At 38.4% G+C, this 24,612-nt stretch overlaps 1 protein-coding gene across 1 annotated transcript in view; it reads left to right on the forward strand.

Annotated features, from left to right (window-relative positions):
• GPC3 (glypican 3) overlaps window positions 1-24,612 on the forward strand; it is a 465,288-nt gene that overhangs the window by 287,202 nt on the left and 153,474 nt on the right. The window contains exons 4-5 of the mRNA XM_003931143.4: window positions 11,668-11,801; window positions 23,426-23,551. Coding sequence (XP_003931192.1) covers window positions 11,668-11,801; window positions 23,426-23,551 — 260 coding nt within the window. The remainder of the gene's footprint in view (window positions 1-11,667; window positions 11,802-23,425; window positions 23,552-24,612) is intronic.

Below are 24,612 nucleotides of genomic sequence, written 5' to 3' on the forward strand. Positions count from 1 at the left end.
ACAGTGATATCACTTTACATCATATTGCCTCTTGAAATTTCCTCTGTATACTTTTGAGAGAATAAGAGTAAAAAGGACAAATAAAGTCTTAATATTATTATGAAAATAGGTCTGCCCTTTAGAACCTCCGAAGAAGTCTCAGAAATGGATTGGAGGAGGTCAAACCTGGAGCTTTGGAGACCAATTAAGAGGCTGTAGGGATGGTCTGTGTGGCAGTGGTTCTCCAACTTGTGCTCATCAGAAACCCCTGGAGGGCTTGTTAAAAGCTGGGCTCCTCTCCCAGGATTTCTGATTCAGTAGGTCTAAGTCTGGCCCCAAAACGTGTATTTCTAACAAGTGCCCAGATGGTATTGATGGTGCTTGTTTCAGGACCATGCTTTGAGAACCACTATGCCAGGGCCTTGCTAATCATCTCAGACTTTGCCCCCAGGTCTATTGAAGATGAAACTCTGGGAATAAGATTTTCAGGCCGGGCGCGGTGGCTCAAGCCTGTAATCCCAGCACTTTGGGAGGCCGAGGCGGGTGGATCACGAGGTCGAGAGATCGAGACCATCCTGGTCAACATGGTGAAACCCCGTCTCTACTAAAAATACAAAAAACTAGCTGGGCATGGTGGCACGTGCCTGTAATCCCAGCTACTTAGGAGGCTGAGGCAGGAGAATTGCCTGAGCCCAGGAGGCGGAGGTTGCGGTGAGCCGAGATCGCGCCATTGCACTCCAGCCTGGGTAACAAGAGCAAAACTCCGTCTCAAAAAAAAAAAAAAAAAAAAAAAAAAAGATTTTCAGGTTATGTATATACACATTAAAGTTTGAGAAGCACTGCTCTAAGAATCCTAGACCTAAAGATAGAGAAAAGTTCACAAATTGAAAAGTTATTTATACAAGACAATAAACAAGACTTTATGTCTGGATGTAGAGAAGTTAGAGGGAAGGAGAAATCACCAGAAATTCTTTGGTTTCTTCTGGCTTGAGCAATTGAGTAGGTGGTAATTCCTTTTCATTGGGCAAAAGGACACAAGGACATGAGTAGATTTGGGGGAGTGGTATTTGAATTCGGTATTGAGTGGATTTACTACACAAAGTTCTCTTTTAACTCTGACATGATTGGTCTTGTGTGATTAAGTAATAATGTCATGGACTCCTGGTGCTGCGAAAGGATTGGTAATGCATAAGAAGTGTTAGGCACACGTACAAGATTCTGCTTTTAGCTGAGACTCCATTTGTGGCAGATATCAATTAGCAAAATATGTCTCTTCTACAGAAGGAGCGCTTAAAACCTGTCTCCCATCCCTACAACAATCAGCCCCTCAGACACCAACATGTGGGTATGAGACACAAGGTAAACAGCCAAAATCAAGTACCACCTATTGGTAATTCGGGATTGGAAGAACAGAAGAGGATATTCCAGAGCAGACTGAACCAGATTGTGTGACTGCCAGCCATGGGCAAATTCCACGTGGTTCCCTTTCGGGGACATATAGCTACCCATGTTCCTGACCAGCTGAGCCAGGATTATGACACACAAAGCAGGCTGCAGCAGGAAGTAGTCCCCACTTAAGAAGGAGTCAAATTTCTATCTGGTTGGGGGAGACATTACACTTTCAACCATTGTTTCATTTGATCTTCACATTACAGCCAGATCCAGCAGGCATTTTAATGATCTCCGTTTTGCAGATGAGGAGGCTGAGATTCAAGGAAATAAATGACTTGTCTAGAGTTATTGAAATGGTAGTAGGATGAACTGACACTTGGCCCCAGGTATCCTGACTCCAAATTGTGCCTTCCTTTCACGATAATACTGTGATGTAGTTCAATTTAGCAGCAGGCTGATCTATAGGACATTTGTTCCTTTTTTGGATTCCAGTTTACTTCAAGAGCTGACTTGTATGAAATGTTCAAATAATAGCACTTGATTTCTTAAAATAGCTTGATTCATAATACATTACAGATTATTAGTGAGATTTTATCTTAATGGTCAAGCAATTAATAATGAGTCACAGCAAAATGTTTGAAAGGTGAGAAAAAAAAAAAAAACAAAAACAAAACACTTACATTGTCACCAGGTCTGTTCATTATCCTCTGTGCTCTATATCAGATCAATCAGTAGTTAATTAATAATGATGTTCTTCCTGAAGTACAAGGTTATAAATTAATTTAATGCTCATATGCATATTTTCTGTAGGAAAAATGAGAGGAAAATGCCTGCCATGCCCATCTCATTGTAAGAAAATGTATGTAATGATTACAAGCATATAATAAGAATGGTTTGCTTAGCCAAATGTTTGTTCATTTCTGTTAATCAGTATTCATTTGAGCTACCTTCACGCAGTTTGTGGAAGCAGTGCAATCAGTTGAGTAGTGTGGCAGATTTAAATCAGCAATAAAAGCCCTGGGGAAATTAACAAGGCAAAACATTAACCACAGACTAAACATTAACATATATTAGCATTTTTATTATACCTGTAGAATTGTTAAATGCGCACGGTTGCTACTATTAAAAAGTTTATGTTGTATATCACATAATTTCAATGTATATTTTGTTTTTAAACTTTTAAGATTTAATTAAACGAAATTGTATAGTGGTATAACAGATGATTCAAAAGAATGAACTGAAGTTCATCATTTTATTTTAACTGGAAACCTATGAAATTCCCATCCAACTCCACCTTCAGCCCCAAGGTACCACAAAGCAAATGCCACAGGTAATACTCATCTAAAGTAGACAACTAGATCAGAGTTGATATTTAAATTGCATAACCCCCAGAGAAAGTTTTGGTTTTAATTCTTCAGGGTTCTGATGAATCCATCAGTGGTCCAAGACTAAATTTAAATCATATTTGGCAACATTTCTTAGAAAAGCACTTTTTTTCCTAAGTTGGATAAACTTTTATTAGCTGAATTTGAGACATTATAATAATACTTCAATTAAGAGAATGATATATTTGCATAAGCACAGACATTCAAATCAACAGAATAGAGTTCAGAAATAGATCCACAATATGGCCAATTAAACTTAAAGAAATAAAAAATTGAAGTAACTAAATGAGAAGTGATCTTAACACATGGTACTGAAACAATCTGATAAATATTTGGAAAACATAATCATTATTTCTTAAGTGTTAAATAACTATTGGAGAGTTTGACAAGTTAATCAGATTAACAAATGGATAGCATTCATGACAGATAAACAGAGCATACACATTATTTTTAAATACCAAAGGAAAATATTTAAAAGGAAATGCATTAGGCTTAAAAATGTAATTAACTTTGTGAAAGTAGAAATCCAGCAGGTCATATGATTTAAGCACTGTGAAATGAAGTAGAAATGTCAGTGAAAGGGAAGTCAACAAGTAATATCTAGTCATGTACAAATTTTATTTAAGGTCATTTTCTTTTTTAATAAATTCAGCTTTTATTACAGATTAAAGGATGCACTTGCAGGTTTGTTACATGTGTATATTACATTGACACTGAGGCTTCAGGTCCCAATGAGTCAATCACTTAGGCCGTGAAAGTGTCAATCTTTATATCACATAATATACAGAAATTAACATAAAATTGGTCAAATACCTCATCATAAATGTACAAACTATAAAGGTTCTAGAAGAAAATATGTTTGTGACATTGCCGTATGGAAAGGCTTCTTATGATGGAAAAAAACATCAATCATAAAGCTGCAAAAATAGATAAAATCAAGTTCATCAAAAATTTTTTTAAAGTATTATGTGCAAAAGACATCACTAAGAAAAGTGAAAAACCAGATACTGGGAGGGAGTTTTTACAAAACATGTATTTGAAAATGAAATGACAAGACTTGAGTAGACAGTGCAATTTTACTCACAAAAGCAAAAACGTGGAAACTATCCAAATGTGTAAACATATTTGGTATATTCATTCAGCAGTTAAAAGAACTACTGGTAAACCATCAACACAGAGTTCCTGAAAGAAAAAATTATTCTGAGCAAAAAAGCCAGAAACACAAATGCATAAATACTGAATCTAGTCATATTTATTATTTATATTTCTATTATTTCTTTCTGTTATCAATCTAATCCTAAAAAAGACAAATCTCATCTTTAGTGATTAAAATGTCAGTCACTATAAAATTATGACAATATTTTATTCATTATGAGATAGTGTGTATACAGGTTTATAAATTTACAAATCTCATCAAGCCACAATTTAGGGATGCATTTTATTTTATGTATATTGGGTCTTAAAACATTTAATTGAAAAAAATGAGTATGTTAACCAAGACAGCTAATGTACTGCAGCATAAACTCTGACCCCCCCCATAAAAATTATCTCCAAAAATTACTAACACACCATTAATTCTATCAGTTATACTTAATAAGATACATGGCATAACCTTTATGTAAAATAGCTGCCTATGCTTTGCATCTATTTGCTTAATCTCCATAAATTCTACATCTTATGATTCTGATTTTGAGAACTTCTCCACTGAAGTCACTCATGCCATCATTATCAATCATCAAAATTTAGTAACACAGTGCATACTAGGTCATTATCTTGCTGAATCTCTCATTGTTGTTAAACCAAGAATATTCATCTGGGTTTTCTCCCTTTGGATGTTTTAACTACACTGGTGTTATATAAGGACAGGATTCTCCTACAAAATATTAAAAATGTGTTTCAGAAACAAAAACATCAGTTTCAAATAACTTTTTTTTTTATTCAAGGAGAACATGTGCAGGTTTGTTATATGGGTATATTGCATAATGCCGCGGTTTGGGGTATGGATGGTCCCATCACCCAGGTAGTGAGCATAGTACCCAATAGGTAGTTTTTTAGCCCATGCCCCATTGCCTCCTCCTCCCTTCTTGTAGTTCCCAGAGTCTGTGATTCCCATCTTTATGTCCATGTGTATTCAACATTTAACTCCCACTAATAAGTGAGAACATGTGGTATTTGATTTTCTGTTTGGGCATTACTTTGCTTAGGAAAAGAGCCTCCAGCTGCATCCATGTTGCTGCAAGGGGCAATATTTCATGCTTGTTTACGGCTGAGTAGTATTCCATGATGTATATGTACCACATTTTCTTCATCTAGTCTACCGTTGTTAAGCATCTGGGTTGATTGCATGTCTTTGCTATTGTGAATAGTGCTGTGATGAACATATGGGTGCAGGTGTCTTTTTGGTAGAATGATTTATTTTCCTTTGGCTATATATCCAGTAATGGTATTGTTGAATCAAATGGCAGTTCACCTCTTAGTTCTTTGAGAAATCTCCAAACTGCCCTCCATAGTGGCTGAACTAATTTACACTCCCACCAGCAGTGTGTAAATGTTCTCTTTTCTCTATATCCTCACCAGCATCTGTTGGTTTTAGACTATTTAACAAAAGCCATTCTAACTTCTGTGGGATGATATCTCATTGTAATGTTGATTTGCGTTTCCCTGATGATTAGTGACAACAAGCATTTTTTGATCTCTTTATTGGCCACTTGTATGTCTTCTTTTAAGAAGTGTCTGTTCATGTTCTTTGCCCACTTTTTAATGGGGCTATTTGTTTTTTGCTTGTTGATTTATTTAAGTTCCTTATAGATTCTAGATATTAGGCCTTTGTCAGATGCATAGTTTGCAAATATTTTCTCCCATTCTGTAGGTTGTCTGTTTACTCCTTAATAGTTTCTCTTGCTGTGAAAAAGCTCTTTAGTTTAATTAGGTTCCACTTGTCAATTTTTGTTTTTGTTGCAATTGCTTTCAAGGATTTAGGCATAAATGCTTTGCCACGGGCAATATCAAGAAGTGTATTTCCTTGGTTTTCTTCTAGAATTTTTATAGTTTGAGGTCTAATGTTTAAGTCTTTAATCTATCCATTTTGAGTTAATTTTTATATATGGTGAAAGATAGGGGTCCAGTAGCACCATTTATTGAATAGGTTGACTTTTCACCATTGCTTATTTTTGTCAACTTTGCCAAAGATCAGATGGTTAGACATCAGAATTTTTTTTAGTGTAGGAATTACAGAAGATTTTGTAACCAACCCAGTAATCTGAATTCTGGAGCCAGGGTCAAGGGACATCCTGCAGGCAGCAAGTGGCAGGCTGGCCTACTTGGGAGCCTTCTTCTTTGTAGACCTTGACATGCAGCACTTTAGTATGGTTACTAACTGACTCTTACTTGGCAGATAAAAGAGTTTAAATCATCTCATTATTGGCTTACCGCCACTTGAAATACTACCTGAAACCTAGCTAAAAATTTAATGTCAGTTTTCTGTTGAACAACTTTAGCCATTTCTTGGAATATGTTTGGAGAATTTTTCCTCATTATTACTATCCTCCAATTATGGTAAGTTGTCCACATAACCACAGACCTGGGCCACACCCAGTACTGGGAAGCCCCAGAGTCTATGCCAGTGACAGAAATCCATGACACAGGAAAAATTAAAAACAAAAACATAGGTTTAAAATCAGACAGATCAGCATTCAAGTCTTAGCTCTACCGTTTACTAACATTGTGACCTTGCTTTTAAGTTCCTCAACTTTTGTGAGCCTCAGCTTCCTCCCACTCTGTGTAATCCCAGTGCTTTGGGAGACCAAGGTGGGCAGATCACTTGAGTCCAGGAGTTCAAGACCAGTCTGGGCAACATGGTGAGATCCCATGTCTAGCTACATTAGCTAGGCGTGGTAGTGTGTGTCTGTAGTTCCAGCTGCTCAGGAGGCTGAAGTGGGCAGATTATCTGAGCCTGGGGAGGTCAAGGCTGCCGTGAGCTGTGACCACACCACGGCACTCCAGCCTGGGAAACAGAGCAAGACCCTGTCTTAAAAAATACATAAATAATACCTGCCCTGTATACCTCAAAGGTTGTGGTAGGACTTAGTGAAGAGAATGGAGAATGGATGTAGGAGTTATCTGTGAAGCACTAGGTTGGAATAGGTTATTGTGTAACAAACGTAAAGTGTTTGGTATTGTTGAAAAGCTTTCAATATAGGCTCTCTTTCCTGCTCAGCCATCTGGAGTGAAAGATCAAGTCTGAATTTATTTGTCACTTGAGAATTCCCAAAACCAACAGTGAATAGGGGCCTGAGAATGAATACAGTTATATTTTAACCAATAGAGTAGCTGCATTGTTCATTATAGGGTGTAGGAGTGAATTGTATCAGACAAAATTTTTGCATGACTTCAAAATCTTTGGTAATGATGGGGTTCAGGACACAACACCCTAAAGTATGGCACCTTGGTATTTAAGAAAACCACAGAAACAAGAAAGTCACTTTCACCTTCTCCTCACCCCTTCTCCTCTGAAGCAGGTCATAGAACCTAACTGACCCTCTTCTGAAGTATGTCGTAAGACCATCATGTGAGAGGTGCCCACCCTATACCCAAAAGAAAGAAACACTTTACCTCCAAAGATACAGGGACACAGAGAAAAATCTGAAGAAACTGTCCTGGCTAAGTTTCCCCAGTTTATTACCATTCAGTTATACCTTCTTTGTCCAATCACATTTCACCACTCTCCATTTCCTTAACAAACTTAGCATAAAAATCCACAGCTTTCCGCATTTCTTTGGGTCTTCCTTTCTAAAGGATCTTGGGTGACATAAAACTTGTATTAAACATAAAACTTATATTAAATATACTTGTATGCTTTTCTCTTTTTAATCTGTCTTTTATTACAGGTGTCTCAGCCTTAGGTCAAGAAAATAAAACTTTCCCTGCCCTACAATAACATACTCCACTCAGAAAGTAATTTTCACTTTTTTTTTTTTTCCCCACGGAAACTGAGAAGACAATATGGCACTTCAAATATCCTATCTTTCTCCTGTGTATAGGGCTAGAGTTACAGGTAGAGTGCAGCTATGGGACCAGGTCACAATAAATTCATGCTGTGGGTGAAAGGTAGAAGTGGGGTGGCAGGCCAGGCCTCCTGATGTCCAGCCTACTGGGCTCTGCATGATCTAGACCAAGCTTGTCCAACCTTCAGCCTGCAGGCTGCACGCAGCCCAAATGGCTTTGAATGTGGCCCAACACAACTTCATAAACTTTCTTAAAACATTATGATATTTTAGGCCAAGCGTAGTGGTTCAAGCCTGTAATCCAAGCACTTTGAGGCCAAGGCGGGTGGATCACCTGAGGTCAGGAGTTCAAGACCAGTCTGACCAACATGGTGAAACCCTGTCTTAACAAAAAAAAAAAAAAATTGTGATTGTTTTGGGTGATTTTTTTTCTAGCTCATCAACTATCGTTAGTGTTAGTGTATTTTATATGCGGCCCAAGACAATTCTTCTTCTTCCAACGTGGCCCAGGGTAACCAAAAGATTGGACACCCCAATCTATACCATGCTGGGCCCCAGCAGTGCATTTTCCTTATGTAGGTACAAGGATGGTGCTTCTGGATCCTGGCAGAAAAGACTGATGCTAAGGTTACTAAAGTGTCTTCCTGGCCTGGATATGGTCAGAGGCCCTGCCTTCTTATGTTTCAGGACTTGTAACCCTGCAGAACACAATTGCTTTCCCTGTCACAGGTCTGGCACATAAATAAAGACACCATTAGGAATCATGGTCTATGAAAAACAAAAAGGTTTTATATTCCAGTCTTTTGATAGAGACACTCACCTATCCAATAAATTCCCTCCAACTAACCAAATTTAACGGTGGCAGCATCCTTGACTAGATACATTAGTCTGTGAGAGGAAATTGGATTGCACTTCTTATTTCAGAGCCTAAAACTCCTGGGCAGGATACTCATTTCCAAAATGCCACTTGGGAGGCTGGCTTCTTCAGTAGGGGCTACTAAAGAGTAAGACCTAAGTCTCCCAGCATAGCCTGACATTTCCCAAGTGTGAAGCTGAAAGGACTTCTTTAATGTGAATGCTGCATCACTTTATAAATTATGTTTTCCTTTAGTGTCCAGTTCTCAAAATGAGCTCGTAATATTCTCCTACAGCTCACATAGTGTGGAGGTGAAAGATGTAGGGAGAAGGACCCAAAGGAGGGAATGTATTTGACAAATGCTTTGTATATGAGAAGAATTTGCTTTATGGTAGATTTGTGGAAGAAAATACAGCCTGTCTGATAAGATGTGGCACATTTCAGATGGAGGAGTGGGGTTATTGGCCCGACACCATTGTTTGCCCCTTCCCCCACACAGAGCCTTGGAAAGTTGGCTTGATAATGCTACATTGGGTTGCTTGGGAAGAAAGATCAGACTGCAGACTGGCTACATTATCATTTGTTCTTAACCTTCCTACTTTTGCGTCAGCTGTACCCCTTTCCAGGTTGGGGCAAGTGGCGGGGAGGGGGCTAAAATCTTTCAGGTTTTGCTGTGGACCAATTAGTATTCATTGATAGAAAGGGCTGACTTTCAATGGCGAGGGAAATTTCACAGCTGTGGGTTGCAAGCAGACAAGTTACTGTGAAAGACCTGTGAAAGATTTGATTTTGGTGCTGGACTGGAACAGGTGTAGGTCAAGACAATGTGCACTGTGTTCCTGAATGTGTTAAGAATACTTTGATCTTAGTGAAATAAGCTCTCACATAAATGTTTGTTCACAGAATAATAGATATTTATGGAACTAACATCAAGGTTTTGTTCCATGAAATTTCACCTGCATTTTCACAAAGTAAATATATATATATGTCTTCAGATAGAAAGTGGTGATACATAGTCTGCCCTCAGTTATTTGGCATCTGCATTCTATGCTTTGAAAATGATTGGAACTTAACTCCATAGTCCAGCCAGGCAGCCCCTGACCTAAAAGCACCCTACCAGACTGCTAGTTAAGGCATATTCATGGAATGCACACACTTTGTTTGAAGTTAATATTAGCCCAAGTCAAATAGCATTACATCAGCACATCTGAAAAATTCAGTATCATGCATTCCAAAGCCAAACTGAATGTCTTTAAGTGTCTTTGGCTTTTGTTTTATTCCCATTAATGTGAACTATTGAGTCTAGCTAATCTGAATATAAAACTATAGATGCTCTCTTTTATAAATGAAGGTGATGCTACCCCGATTCTAGATTTTTTTCTAATTTGATACTTTATTTACATGAAAAGCCTTCCAAAGCTGTATAAATAGATAACTTAGTAAATGCTGTCAGGGCCATCTTGAGAAATCCAGAAGCTGGGATTACCACACAGAGTCCATGCTGATCTGAGCCTGATGATAAAAGATTCTTTCAATTCACTTCAGTTAATTCACCTAACAGTGCACAAAATCCAGTCTGAATAGCGTGGAGGTACAAAAGTGACAAACATACAACCCTTCTCCTTGTCAGATATTTCTAATATTTTTCCTGAAGGTTACAGTCTATATATTTACCTTGGCTATGTTGGGTGACTACGCTTTTGAGGATTGGTAATTCTTTATATTTTTCTACAATGTAGAATGTAAGCCACTGAAAGTCAAGCATCATCTGCTAGGGAGGCAATGTTGCATAAGCTTTGAAGTCAGACAAATGGGTTTGAAGTCAGACAAGTGAGTCCACTGTTTATTTGCCTTATGCAAGTCACTTAACTCCTTAAGCCTCAATTTCCTCATCTCTAAAATGGGCATGATAATAGTTGGCATAGTGTCTGGCACAAGGGAAATATATAAGAATGTTCATAGTCATATTTCTTTACATGAAAGTTCATTTAGGCTTTTGCTTAATTAAAAGCAAAAAAAAAAGGTAGCAAATCTATGAATAATTAAACAAAAGAAATCAAGTAGAATGGAGCTGAGAAATATTATGCCATTTTTTAAAAAAGTATTGCTATGTGAGTGTGAAAGAAGTCAGCTTTAGCGAGATCCAATAAATATTTTTGAATGAATGAATGAGGAAAGCTGGAAGGAAGAAAGGGACAGAAGAAGCGAGGAAGGAAGGAGACAGGGAGGAAGGAAGAAAGGGAGACTCTCAAGCACCTATGTTTTTGAAATACTTTTAATCCTGGGCTTATTTAATGATATATGATTCATAGTTGATGACACTGGCTAATTAATTAATTAGAAACAGGATCTCCCTCTATCACCCAGGCTGGAGTGCAGTGGCACAATCATGGATCACTGCAGCCTTGACCTCCCAGGCTCAAACCATCCTCCCATCTCAGCCTCCTGAGTAGCTGGAACTACGGGTGTATGCTACCATGCATGGCTAATATTTTACTTTTTGTAGAGACTGAGTCTTGCTTTGTTGCCCAGGCTGGCCTCGAGCTCCTGGCCACAAGTGATCCTCTGGCCTCAGCCTCCCAAACTGTTGGAATTACAGGTGTGAGCCACCTGTCACTGCCTACTGATTGGTTGACTTGCCTTCTTCCCTTGGGCATTTTTAGGAAAGCCAGATGAGCAACCGCACTTTTTCCAGAGTACCTTAGCTTGGGTCTTATAACAAAATACTCATAGAAATTGGTAGTACTCTGTGCTTGGGAGGCTGTTCTTCTATTAACTGGCTACAACCCCCATCTCCTGCACCAGTTCTTCCTAAATTTTGCAGTTCCCTTTTGTGAACTTCTTCATATGTATTTACGCCTTTCTTCAGCCTTCTTTCCACCAATGGTTTTTTGCCTTACAAGTTTATCACCTTTTTTTTTTTTATTATTCTGGTCATAGCTTTGTTCTTCTATTTAAAATTGGGGGAAGAAATTGAAGTGTCTTTCAGAATTTGTTTCTACTATCGTATCTGTGCAAGTATCATGTAATTACATTGCATTTCTTTTTTCAGATTGGCAAGTTATGTGCCCATTCTCAACAACGCCAATATAGATCTGCTTATTATCCTGAAGATCTGTTTATTGACAAGAAAGTATTAAAAGTTGCTCATGTAGAACATGAGGAAACCTTATCCAGCCGAAGAAGGTGAGAGCTTTCTTTTTTCTTTATTCCAGCATACAATTAGCAATTGTACTTTAAGGTCAAAAAACCACTGGAGTGAAACTTCTTAAATACATGTTATTTAGTTCTTTTGAGTAGAGTGCTTGATTAATTCAATTTTATCATCTGTCAGTGTTTAAAAATATATGTAGTATTATATTCCAAGCCATATTTAAATATTAAGTATACTGTTCATAAATATCTAGTACAGCAACATGTGTGGAAAGGACTTCCCTATTCAAGAACTTTTATTGATTAAGCAAAATAGTTTCTGCTTACAATCTGGTCTCACAATTTCGTGGCTTGCTTCGTAGCTTTTCCCATTATTAACAGTGAGTCAGAGTCAAATTCATCAGAGAGAAGCTGATGAGACACATTCACGTGTATACACACACACATACACAGACACTGCACACTTTACATGCTCTTTTAAAAATGATAAAATGAAGGATCCGGTTCTTAGTTCTTAAAACATTAGTCAAGGGACAAAATTCCAGGTTTGTTTCTTATTTTCTTCATCCCTTCTCCCCTGATCTAGAGTCCCTCTGTCCCCATTCTGGTTTTGTTTTGTTTTGTTTTGTTTTAATTACAACAAATGGGTAGAAAGTGGATTGGAAGCCCAACACAACTCTAGAATTGCTGAAAAGACTGCACATGTCGGCAGCCTTGCCACTGGCTCAAGAATATCTAGACATGAGTTGTTCCTATTGACCTTGAGGGGGTTAAGTAAGATTGGCCTATAGATAGAAAATGAAGAAAGGAATTAAGTAACATCCCAGATTTGGGCTAAACTCTTCCATTTCTCTCATTTTCATATAAAGGTTTCTGAGATGGTAATTCTTAGCATTTTATGATACAATTTAGGATGAAAGAAGCCAGTAATGCAACTTGAAGGAGTTCCCCGACTGAAGTATTTCAGAAAGTCCTCATTTGTTTCTCTTTTGTTGACTTCAAGCTAATGGATTCCTAGTTTCCCTGTAGCAGCTGTTTTAAAATGTGATTTCAGGACTGCTGGGAGTCCCAGTAACACTTTCAGGACATCTATGAGGTTTTCCTTTTGCTCATTACATATTTGTGTAAAGCTGGATATTGTTCATATACTTCAACCAAAACAATGTGTTGCAACAGATTAAATGGAGAAGTCAGTAGAAGAATCTACCTGTCCCCTATCAGGCCAGAGAGCAGAGACAGCTTGCAAAAATGAAAACTGATACCATTTTTCTCACTGTTTTCATGAAATGTTATTAATATTTATATTAACATGTAATGAGTCTATAATTGCTAGTTTCAAATTAGTAATAAATTTAAATTTTTAAAAAAATTTCTAAAACAGTAAATATCGATAGCTATGTATCATATAACCGAAAGCTCTCTGGGATCCTGAGACTGCAGTCATTCAAAATGTTGATGGAGGCTGGAAGACCAACTTCCAAAGTGGCTCACTTGCAAGTGTAGCAAGTTAGTTCTGGTTGTTGGAAGGAGGTACACCATCAGTTCTGGCATATTTGATTTATTAGAAGCGAGCCACTAATTCTTTGTGGGTTTTTGTTTCATTTTGTTTTTTGAGACAGGTCTCACTCTGTCGCCCAGGCTGGAGTGCAATGGTGCGATCTCAGCTCACTGCAACTTCCACCTCCCAGGTTCAAGCTATTCTCCTGCCTCAGCCTCCTGAATAGCTGTGATTACAGGCTTGCGCCACCATGCCTGGCTAACTTTTGTATTTTTGGTAGAGGTGAGGTTTCACCATGTTGGCTAAGTTAGTCTCAAACTCCTGACCTCAGGTGATCCGGCTGCCTCAGCCTCCCAAAGTGCTGGAATTACAGGTGTGAGCCACTGTGCCCAGCCAGCGTGCCAGTAATTCTAATCCACACTCAAGGAGAGGGAAGAAATTAAGCTCCACCTCATGAAGGGAGAATTAGGGGGTTTGTGGACGTATTTTAAAACTACTTCAGGGCTCCCAACAACAAAATGTTTGACAACCATTTTCCTATAGGATAGGGGTTCTTCGGGAAATGTTTGTCTTTTAGGCCATTTATTAAGGCCCTCTTTTGCAGTTGCTTGTCCTTTGTCCATTTTTCGCCATTGCATTCACTCTTGGACTGAACCACCTGAGAAATAAACTTCAGTTCATCTAAGCCATCAACCTTTATTTTATTTGTTTATTTATTTTTGTATTCCGCAAGGGGGTGCACCATTCCTGTTACTGCAATATCAGGTTGATGCGTGGAGCGGACGGAGCATCTCCCTGCTCCAAAAATCTGCATTGACCTTTAACTAGTGGCAACCCCTTCCATATTTGACTGAAGTGAAGATGATAGATGGATGGATGGATGGATAGATAGATAGATAGATAGATAGATAGATAGATAGATAATCCTCACTTAACTATGTCTATAGGTTCTTGGAAACTGCAATTTTAAGCAAAATAACATATAACGAAACCAATTTTTCCTCATCATCCTTGTAACAAAATGTTGAATGAAACCACATAATTTGAGGACCTGCTGTACATTTTTTCACTTTAAATTTCAGTTTCCAAGAACCTATCAATGACATGAAGTGAGGACTTACTCTGTATGTGTGCGTGGATGGGATGTACCCTTATTCAGTTCAGCAAAAATTTCATCAACACTTGTTAAGTACCAAAATGCATACTGGGCACTGAAAATAAAAAGACACAATCTATGCTCTCCAGCTCAGTTTAATGGGGAAATAGACTTAAATACACATAATTCCAAAACAGCTTTGTAAGTGCTAAAGCAAAAGAATGTCCAGAGTACAGAGGCAGCCTCCAAGGAAAGACAGAACCTTGAGGCTTCATGGAGGAAGTGGTATATGAATTTGCAGCCGAATCACATGTGGAGCTTTTTCAAAATTAATGCACCCACTCAGTCCCATTTTGAAATTACTCTGCCAATCTAGACACATTTATAAGTAGGAGGTTTATCAAGACCTGCTGCTATGACTTCTGTCTTGGGCTCTGGGAGACTCATTCCCTTTCACCATACCGGCTACAGCTGTATGTGTGTTGATTCCTCCAGGGAAAGAAGAAATTGATAAATGAAGTTTTGGCTGGGCACTGGATTTGGTACTTTGTTTATATTCATATATATATATATATATATATATATATATATATATATATACACACACACACACACACACACACACACATATATATATATATATATATATATATATATATATATATATATATATATATTTGAGTCTGCGTCTCACTCTGTCACCGAGGCTGCAGTGCAGTGGCGTGATCTCAGCTCACTATGACCTATGCCTCCCAGGTTAAAGCCATTCTTGTGAGCCAACACACGTGGCCTAGATTCATTTTTGAACTTGTAGTTAACCTCCAAGGAAAAGAAAGGATAGGAAAAAAAAATTGACAAAGCCTGTAAAGTTGAGTAAATGATGGTCAGGCAGAACTTTTTGGGTGTTGGAGCCTGAGCCTGCCCAACAATGTTTCTCACCTTTATTGAAACTGAAGCATTAAAATCTGAGATGGAAACTTTCTTTGTGAATTCTCTGGCAGAAGAAAACGAAGCAACTGGAGAGTATCTGATTTTGTTTAACTCCCTCAAATAGGCATTGTAAACCCTCTTAGGGAGAGAGAAGTGGGAATTAAGATGATCTCTTGCTAAATGCACTGCCCCCTGCAATCTGATGTTATTAAGAGGGTTTGTTTTGGCAGTATTAGTACCTCTATAAATCTCTCGGTATGTTCTGCACAGCATTTCACACTGTCCAGAAAAATATATGTGCCTCTACCACTCCTCATAGCCATGCCCAAGCTCTGTCCTCTATGGTTAAAAATATGATAATTGCAAAGGAACCCTATTGTAGTCTTCAGTCTGTGGAGATTGCGAACAAGCTGTCTGAATCTGATTATGAGTTGAAAAGCCCTTTGCCTTATTAAAATAACAACACACAATGAAATGCAGGATTCCTTTGGTAGCATTCAGAAGTCATCTGTTTGTTTTGTCTGCCCCCAACTGGGTAGTTTGCAACACACAACTAATCTGAGAAACAGCTTAGTTCAATTTCAAGGCGATTTGATACTCAACTGGTGGTCTATGCATGGGACCCAGTGTTCCTTTAAGGGATAAGTATTGAAAATATCTGTCATCAGATTTAAAACAGTGAGTGGAGAACAAGATGCACAACAAGTACAATCAGGATAGAAAAAGTCAGATCTTCACAGCCCCTTCCAGCTCATCTCAGTTGTCAGCTTCTCCCTTCTTTGTCCTCCCAAATGTCTACTTCACTGCTTCCCTTATGATACTGTTTACCTTGCGTGTTTACACAGTATACTGTTTGGTAGAGTACATGAACAATATTTTTCCATTGTTCAAATGCGGAATCTGTGGTTGAGTAGTCCATCTTGCATCTATATATACCAAGCTTTTGGGCCAACTGCTAACCTGTGAGAAAGTCACACAGTCCCTCCACCCTTGTGAAATTACATCTACAATTCCAGCCCTCTCCTCCCTGTGTTCCCCTTCCTCTCCTTCTCCTCTGACTTGGTCCAAAGGGACAATGGATTAGGTGACACTAGTAAATGAACTAGAAAGAAAAGGACAAAAGCTGATCTCAGCTCTCCTAGTCCAAAATCAATGCCTACTCCCACTGCCTCTGAACAAAACAACAAAGTATGTCCTGAGTGAATCAATGAGTTCTGGATCTGGTTCAAGTCATTCTGCTCTAAATAAGACTCTACTTCTTTCAACATTTGTCAACACCATCTCTATGCTTCGCACTGTGTAAGGTTAGGCTCTGATGAATGGAGGAACACATAGCTTAGTTAGGGGGGGAAACATGCAAATGAATAATTTCCATACGTTGGGCATGAGTGCCAAATCAGAGCTATGTGCAAAAGAGTGGCAGTGTCACAGATGGGGAAGATAGCCCCTCTCCTGGGAGCATTAAGAAAGACTTCTTGGAAAAGGTAACTTTTGAGCTGAGCCTGAAGGATAAGTTCAAACAAACTCAGCAGATGGAGGAAGGAAAGGAGGGTGTTCTGGGAAAAGGGAACAGTATGAGAAAAAGCATGGGTGAGTCTTTAGGATGATAGAAAACTCTAGTTTTGGATTAAATTGTGAAAGGCTATCTCCAGCAGAATTAGGCATGATCTTACATCATTCCAATTTTCATTATTTTCGTTTAGGTACTCTTTTGCATTGTCAACTTTTAAAAATAATAAGCTCATATTACTTTACATGAAGAGAAAAAAAATGAACTTTAATAATAAAGAAAAAAGTTCCAGATCTGCAGTCAGGGATGAAAGGCTGTTTTTACTTGCAGTGATTTCCAATTAGTACTGCTTTGATGCCTGCCCAATCAAATCATTGCAAGAAAGCAAAGGCAATCCCCTCTCCTGCAACCAAAGAAAGGGAGGGACGATCCTCTTCAGGATGATGGAAACCCTCCTGGGAAGATCCTGAGCACCCAGCTGCCATATTTCAAAATGGCTTATGCAAGCAAAGGGGCTCTATCCTTTAGTTCCACACTTAACACATTGAATGGAAACCTTTATGATGAGACTCTTTTTCCTGACCAGGCTGCTATAAGCAAATGGATTTGTCTAATTGAGAGCCGTAGGCTTTACAATTTGTATGTCAATGGTATGTTTGACATGTATGTATTAGAATAAAGTGGAATTAGAATCAAAAAACATTCCCTTCAATCAAACTGTTTTTTCCATCCCAGGCAACTAATTGTTTGACCTTTCTATCCTTTTTTTTTTTTTTTTTTCTCTCTCTAGGAACAATTCAGTTGAGCAGACTGTCTTAGTTCACAGGTGGAGATTCTTTGTTGTTTGTTATGTGCTACTAGCACAAAGGAAAAAAAATCTGGACTGAGTCATACGTGGGTAATTAACATGTCACTTAGTTTCAGGTGTCTTTCTTTAAAGAGAAAAATAGAAATATTCGGCTCCTCTTTTAAAATGATAAGCAGATGAATATAAACCTTTATTCAATAAAAGATTAAAGTTCACTTAATTGCTACGCTGGAACAAGTTTAGAAAGAAATGGCAGGAAGAGACAAAGAAGAGGAGAGATTCTGAGAGGCCCAGTAAACTTGGTAGGAGGTAAACTAGTCTTCTGCTGTAGTGGCAGAGGACATTATCACCTGTTGTCACTGTCCTTTGAAAAGCTCATTAACTCTCCAACAGTTTCTAAAGTATTTTTCCCCAGCCTCCAAAAGAATATGTTTGCACTTATTTTCAAGAATCAGTTTCTTTTAGAGACCAAGATTTATTTTCTCATGGCAATTCAGAAGGTTTTGGATAAAGGAATGGCGTTCACTGTAACACTGTCCTTTGGGACTCTAAGATATTGGCTAGTCTGTGAGCTGTGCTGGAGACCTACTCTTTGTTCTCCAAAAGGCAGGTACTGCCTCATCCCACAGGGCCTCATCCTACAAGGCCTGGGAATTATTTGAGAACCAGGATTTATTTAATTCTGAGGTTGTTCTAGTTGAATCTACCTTGGATTCTAATGGAGATAATATACACTAAGAACCAAAAAGAATTCAGATAACAAGCCTATGAAAGAAATAAGTAAATGTTTTAAAGAAATAAGTGTAAAAATTTACTTGATAAAAATCTAGTAGAAAATATATTGAAATATTAACAGTGATTATCTGTGGCTGGTGGGACAATGAATTTTTTTCCCTTTCTTTCTTTATTTTCTAAATTCTCTATAGTGAGCATGTATTTCTTTTATAATGAGAAAGAAAGGCAAAAGACTGTATTTTAGAAGATGGAGGAAGAAATATATTTGAACTGTTTACAGCTGTTGCAGCGCAGAAGCTGCAGCTCTTACACATTTCCCTTTTCTTCCCCTACCTATGTGTTTATTCTATTTGCATCCAACCTGGCTTTTCCCAGCTCTCCTCCCTGTCTCCTTTTATTCTTCCAAGGGGCATCCCTCCCCATAGTAGAAAAGCCTCTCTTTCTCTGAAACATATTTCTCACCTCTTCTCTATCCTTTCTGTTGAGGGGCAGGGGTAACAACTTTATTGAGATTTAATCCCCATACCATACAATCTATCCATTTAAAGTGTATAATTGAATTGTTTGTAGTGTATCCACAGAGTTGTGCAACTATCATCACAATCAATTTTGGAAAATTTTCACCTCAGAAAGAAGCTCTGTACTCTTTAGCTATCATTCCCCAACCTTCATCTCCCCATTCTTAAGCAACCACTAATCTACTGTATATCTCTATATATTTGCCTATTCTGAACATTTGCTATACCAAATTAGTCAAAAGGATTACACACCCCAGTAGCTAACAAGTTTAAGAACACCAGGAAAAATCTGTTGAAAGAGACAATAGTTGTACTTATTAATATCAACTTCAAAAAATAAGGGATTTTAATTATTTTATTGCACATAAAATTATGTGGAACTTGAAAAAATTTTAATTATCTGGCATACATAAATTTATCTGGAATATAATATATATATTTCATAAATATGACTGTATTGGTCCATTTTCACACTGCTGATAAAGACGTAACCAAGACTGGATAATTTATAAAGGAAAGAGGTTTAATAGACTCACAGTTCCACATGGCTGGGGAGGCCTCACAATCATGGTGGAAGGCAAAAGTCACATCTTATGTGGTGGCAGGCAAGTGAGAATGAGAGCCAAGTAAAAGGGGAAACCCCTTATAAAACCATCAGATCTTGTGAGACTTATTCACTACCACAAGAACAGTATGGGGGAAACCACCTTCATGATTCAGTTATCGCCAACCAGATCCCTCCCATAACACATGGGAATTATGGGAGCTACAATTCAAGATGAGATTTGGGTGGGGACACAGCTGAACAGTATCAATGATATATTCTATTCTACAGATTCATGATAATAGTAATATTGACAATGGCTAACATTGTAGAGTGATTACTCTGGGCTTAATTCTGCAGGTACTATGCTAAACACTTTACATGCATTTTCTCATGTAATCAGCACAGTAACCTTGCAAGATAGGTACATTTTACAAATAAGGAAACTAAAGGTCTGAGAAGTTTAGAATTTGCCTAAGATTTCACTGCTCAGTAAGTGAGGGCATAGCTGACATTTGAAACTCAGCTGAGTCAGACTCCATAATCAGTGCTTTTAGCTACTACTCACAACAGGTTTGAAGGGGCTGTTCTGAGAACCGAATCATTCTAATATGGTTGCAAAATAAAACTGTGTTCTAAATTCAAAATAAGTAATTCAGAAGTAAGTTTTTAAATCACAGTCTCTTTCTATGTCTATCCCATATGCACTGTGAAGTTAATAAAGTAGGATAACCTTTTATTTTTCCAAGTTACCTTGTTCAACTTTCAAAGAGATTTCTTGAGTTCTAGAACGTGATAACCCAGATCATGTTCATACTATTCACTGATACCGTTTGGCTGTGTCACCACTCAAATCTTATCTTGAATTTAGTTCCCATAATCCCCACATGTCATGGGAGGGACCAGGTGGAGATAAATGAATCACGGGGGGTGGTTTCCCCATCCTGTTCTCATGATAGTGAGTTAGTTTTCACAAGGTCTGATGGTTACATAAGGGGCTTCCCCCTTTGCTGGGCAGTTACTTTTCTCCTTCCTGCTGCCATGTGAAGAAGGACATGCTTGCTTCCCCTTCTGCCATGATTGTGTGTTTCCTGAGGACTCCCCAGCCATGCAGAGCTATGAGTCAATTAAACCTTTTTTTCTTTATAAATTACCCAGTCTCAGGTATTTCTTCATAGCAGTGCGAGAACAGATTAATATGTTGACATTCTTTGTGATTTTCTGAGACTTTTGTGTTGACCCTTCCAGGTAATATCTTTCTATACTAAAATGAGAGGCCTTATGTTTATTGCAGCCCCTCATACCCTTGACAGTTAGATCGAACCTCATCTGGATCTTCTTCAAATTGTCATTAATCTTCATGATCCACCAAGAAAACTGCAAGGGTTGGGAGAAGTTCAGGGTGTTTTGTTTTTTTGTTGTTTGTTTGTTGTTGTTGTTGTTTTTTAACTTCTATTGAAATCAAACTGGAAGGTCTTACCATGGGTTCAATTTTTCTTGCCATGTGCTATGTGAGTGAAGGAATTTGGAGGTAGGGGGAGGCCTAAGGGAAATTCTTTCCTCAAAGAGAGGGCCATTGTTTACCACAGACTAATGGCCATATTCCATTTCCTTATGGAGTGGGCGGGGGGAATTACTCAGACTCAGCCTTTACTCTTTCAGCTTCCACTTTTGGGAACTGTATTATTACCTTGTAAAGTGAGCATCTCTCCTATTAGCTGTTAATTGAACCCATCTTTTTCCTCTATTAGAACTATAATGGTGACTTTTATTTTCAGAGCTCTGTATTGAGCCTCTTCTCTTTGGAGATTGATGGTACTCAGACACCAGGGGTAGGCTGTGGGGTGGGGGGTACCGGCAAAACAGCAAGCAACTCGGGGGGTATCAGAAGTTATATATGTCCCAATAACCTTACTTGAGTTGTTCTGTCCATCAAGTTGACTTTGCCGTGACCCAAACCTTTGTGAATCTATGCTAAGAGCCCTCTCCCTCCCTCCCCCACCTCTTAAATCATTAGTTGAAATGAATAGTTTTATGGTAATTGTCCTAGTTTGTTTTATGTTGCTGTAACAGAATTCCTAAGACTGGGTAATTTATAAAGAAAATAGGTTTATTTATCAGGCTGGGAAGTTCAAGAGTGAGTGGCCTCATCTGGCAGCTTTTAAGTGAAGGCCTCATACTGTGTGAAAACATGGCGGAGAAAAGGAAAGGGAAGTGAGCACAAGTGAAAAGAACTAATATGAGAGGCAATCTTACTTTGTAACAACCGGCTTTCCTGGGAACGAATCCATTCCCTGGAGAACCAACCCAGCCTTGCAAGGCAAGCATAAATCCATTTTCACCTTTTAAAGACACAACCTCCCAACACTGCCGCCTTGGGGACCACGTGTCTACATGAGTTTTGGTAAGGGCAAACCATCTTAAACCATAGCAATAATAATAATAAAAAGGGAATTAAGTACAAGAGGATATTTTCACCAGTCTTCCTCATTTGGCCAGATCTAAGAACAACTCACAGAAGGGATTTCTGGGCTAAGGACTTCCACCAGTGTCCAAATGATATTCAGGCCTCTGGTTCCTATAGGGGTCTGTATATCAGGCCAGTCCATTCTTAGTCTGGAGACAGTATTGAATAATTACTCCACTGCCAGAAAATTCCCTGAATAGAGTCTCCAAAACTTAGCATAGACATAAGGTATATTTGGATGTGAAGGATGCTTTAATTTTCTATCAGTAGCATTGCTTTAGAAAATAAAGTGTGTTTTAGTGGCCGGGAATGGTGGCTCATGCCTGTAATCCCAGCACTTTGGGAGGCCGAGGCAGGCAGAGCATTTGAGATACGGAGTTCAAGACCAGCCTGACCAACATGGAAAAACCCCGTCTCTACTAAAAATATAAAAAATTAGCCAGGCACATGCCTGTAATCCCAGCTACATGGGAGGCTCAGGCAGGAAAATCACTTGAACCCAGGAGGCGGAGGTTGTAGTGAGCTGAGATCGCGCCACTGCACTCCAGTCTGAGCAATAAGAATGAAACTCCATCTCAAACCAAAAAAAAAAAAAAAAAAAAAAGAAAAGAAAATATGTTTTATTTTTGTTTGCTTACAGTGCACATCAATTATATAGATATTTTATTATTTCTTTTTATAGATATCCACTTCTCTCCAGTCTAAGGCATATTACTTTGTATATCCCTGTACATCTCAAAATAGATAATAGACCTGAAATTATTCTGGTATTTATGTGTGTGTTTGCAAATAATTGCAGACATAATATATTCTCTCTTGCACTGTCTCTCTCTTTCCTTCAGACACACACACACACACACACACACACACACACACACACTTATCATGTGTAGCACAAAAACAAAAGCAAATAAATTATATAATATACTAGAATCACCCCCCACTCCACTCCCTCTCCCTCACAGGAGCCACAATATACAAAGAACAAAGAAACCTTCCTCTTCTGGCAGATGTGAGTTGCTCTGACTATATTGCCAGGAGAATTTTGTCGAGCTTATACTGTTCTGAGCACCCTGCAATTCTGATCTGCAACCATTAGCCAGAGCCTACATGGAAACGGGCCATCTCTTGGGTAATAGCATTGTAAATTGCAATCAATGTACCCAATTACACTCAGAAACCAAAAGATATGTAGTGCTCCAGTGTGCCTTGTAATCAGCACCTTTGGAAATGTAGGTAACAGCATTCTGAGCAACAACAACCAAAAAAATGGAAGCGGAACGTGTTAGAAAATGGATGTTGGAATTAAATCATCCTTCTGATAGGAACAGCACCTTATATGGCAGGCAACTTTTTATTAATATCATTTTATTGATTTTTTTTTTTTACAAAGAACTAAACTGTGTCCTTCTAGCCAAAAATGTCTTTAAAAATCATTTATTGCTCTAATCAGCCTGGCATAGCCTTTCTGTCATGCTGATAAGGAAATTAAACTTTTCTCATACTGGGTTTACTTGCCTCTTATGCACAGATGTTTTGTTTTTCTTTTAGGGAACTAATTCAGAAGTTGAAGTCTTTCACGAGCTTCTATAGTGCTTTACCTGGCTATATCTGCAGTCATAGCCCTGTGGCGGAAAACGACACCCTTTGCTGGAATGGACAAGAACTCGTGGAGAGGTGATCTTTTTTGAAAGTTACATATAGCAATATTTGAGGAATAATTGTATGTTTATTTAAAGGTTAGTTATGACTTCTCTCTGTCTCCATTAATTTCACAAGAAAAATTCTAGAAAAAATATCTATGAGGCTGGGTGTGGTGGCTCATGCCTATAATCCCAGCACTTTGAGAAGCTGAGGTGGGCAGATCACCTGAGGTCAGGAGTTTGAGACCAGCCTGACCAATATGGTGAAACCCCATCTCTATTACAAATTCAAAAATTAGCCAGGCATGATGGCACATGTCTGTAGTCCCAGCTGTTTGGGAGGCTGAGGCAGAAGGATCATTTGAACCTGGGAGGTGGAGGTTGCAGTGAGCTGAGATGGCACTACTGCATTCCAGCCTGGGTGACAGAGTGAGACTCTCCAAGAAAAACAGTTGAAACATCTATGATATTCCAGATGATGTCTATAATTTATAGCCCTCCTAGAAGCTGCAAAGTTTGAAGCACACAGAGACTATGTCTGAAGGCCATTTTACAGAGTTTAAAGCATTAATAAAATTTTCTTTTTTCTTTGATTCATCCATCTCCTCATTATGTGGGCCCTTATTTATTTGATTTAAAGAAATCGCATTCATCTTAATAGCTATCATTTATTGAAAGTTAATTGTGTATTAAGTGTCATGGTAAGTGCTTTGTTTGTATTATTTATAACAATCCTATGAAATGAATACTGTTATCTTCCCCCATTTTACAAATGAAGATAGAGAAAGGAAGAAAAGGGAGGGAAAGAGGAATACCATTTCACTGAGCAATTTTTTTTTTTCAATTTTTTTTTTTCAATTTTTTTTTGCATTTTAGGTTTTGGGGTACATGTGATGAACATGCAAGATTGTTGCATAGGTACACATATAGCAGTGTGGTTTGCTGCCTTCCGTCCCCTCACCTGTATCTGTCATTTCTCCCCATGCTATCTCTTCCCACCTCCCCACCCCCCTGCCCCTCCCCCATTTCCCCCCAACGGACCCCAGTGTGTAGTGCTCCCCTCCCTGTGTCCATGTGTTCTCATTGTTCAACACC

This window comes from Saimiri boliviensis, chromosome X (genome assembly GCF_048565385.1).
Source record: "Saimiri boliviensis isolate mSaiBol1 chromosome X, mSaiBol1.pri, whole genome shotgun sequence".
Classification (NCBI taxonomy): Eukaryota; Metazoa; Chordata; class Mammalia; order Primates; family Cebidae; genus Saimiri; species Saimiri boliviensis.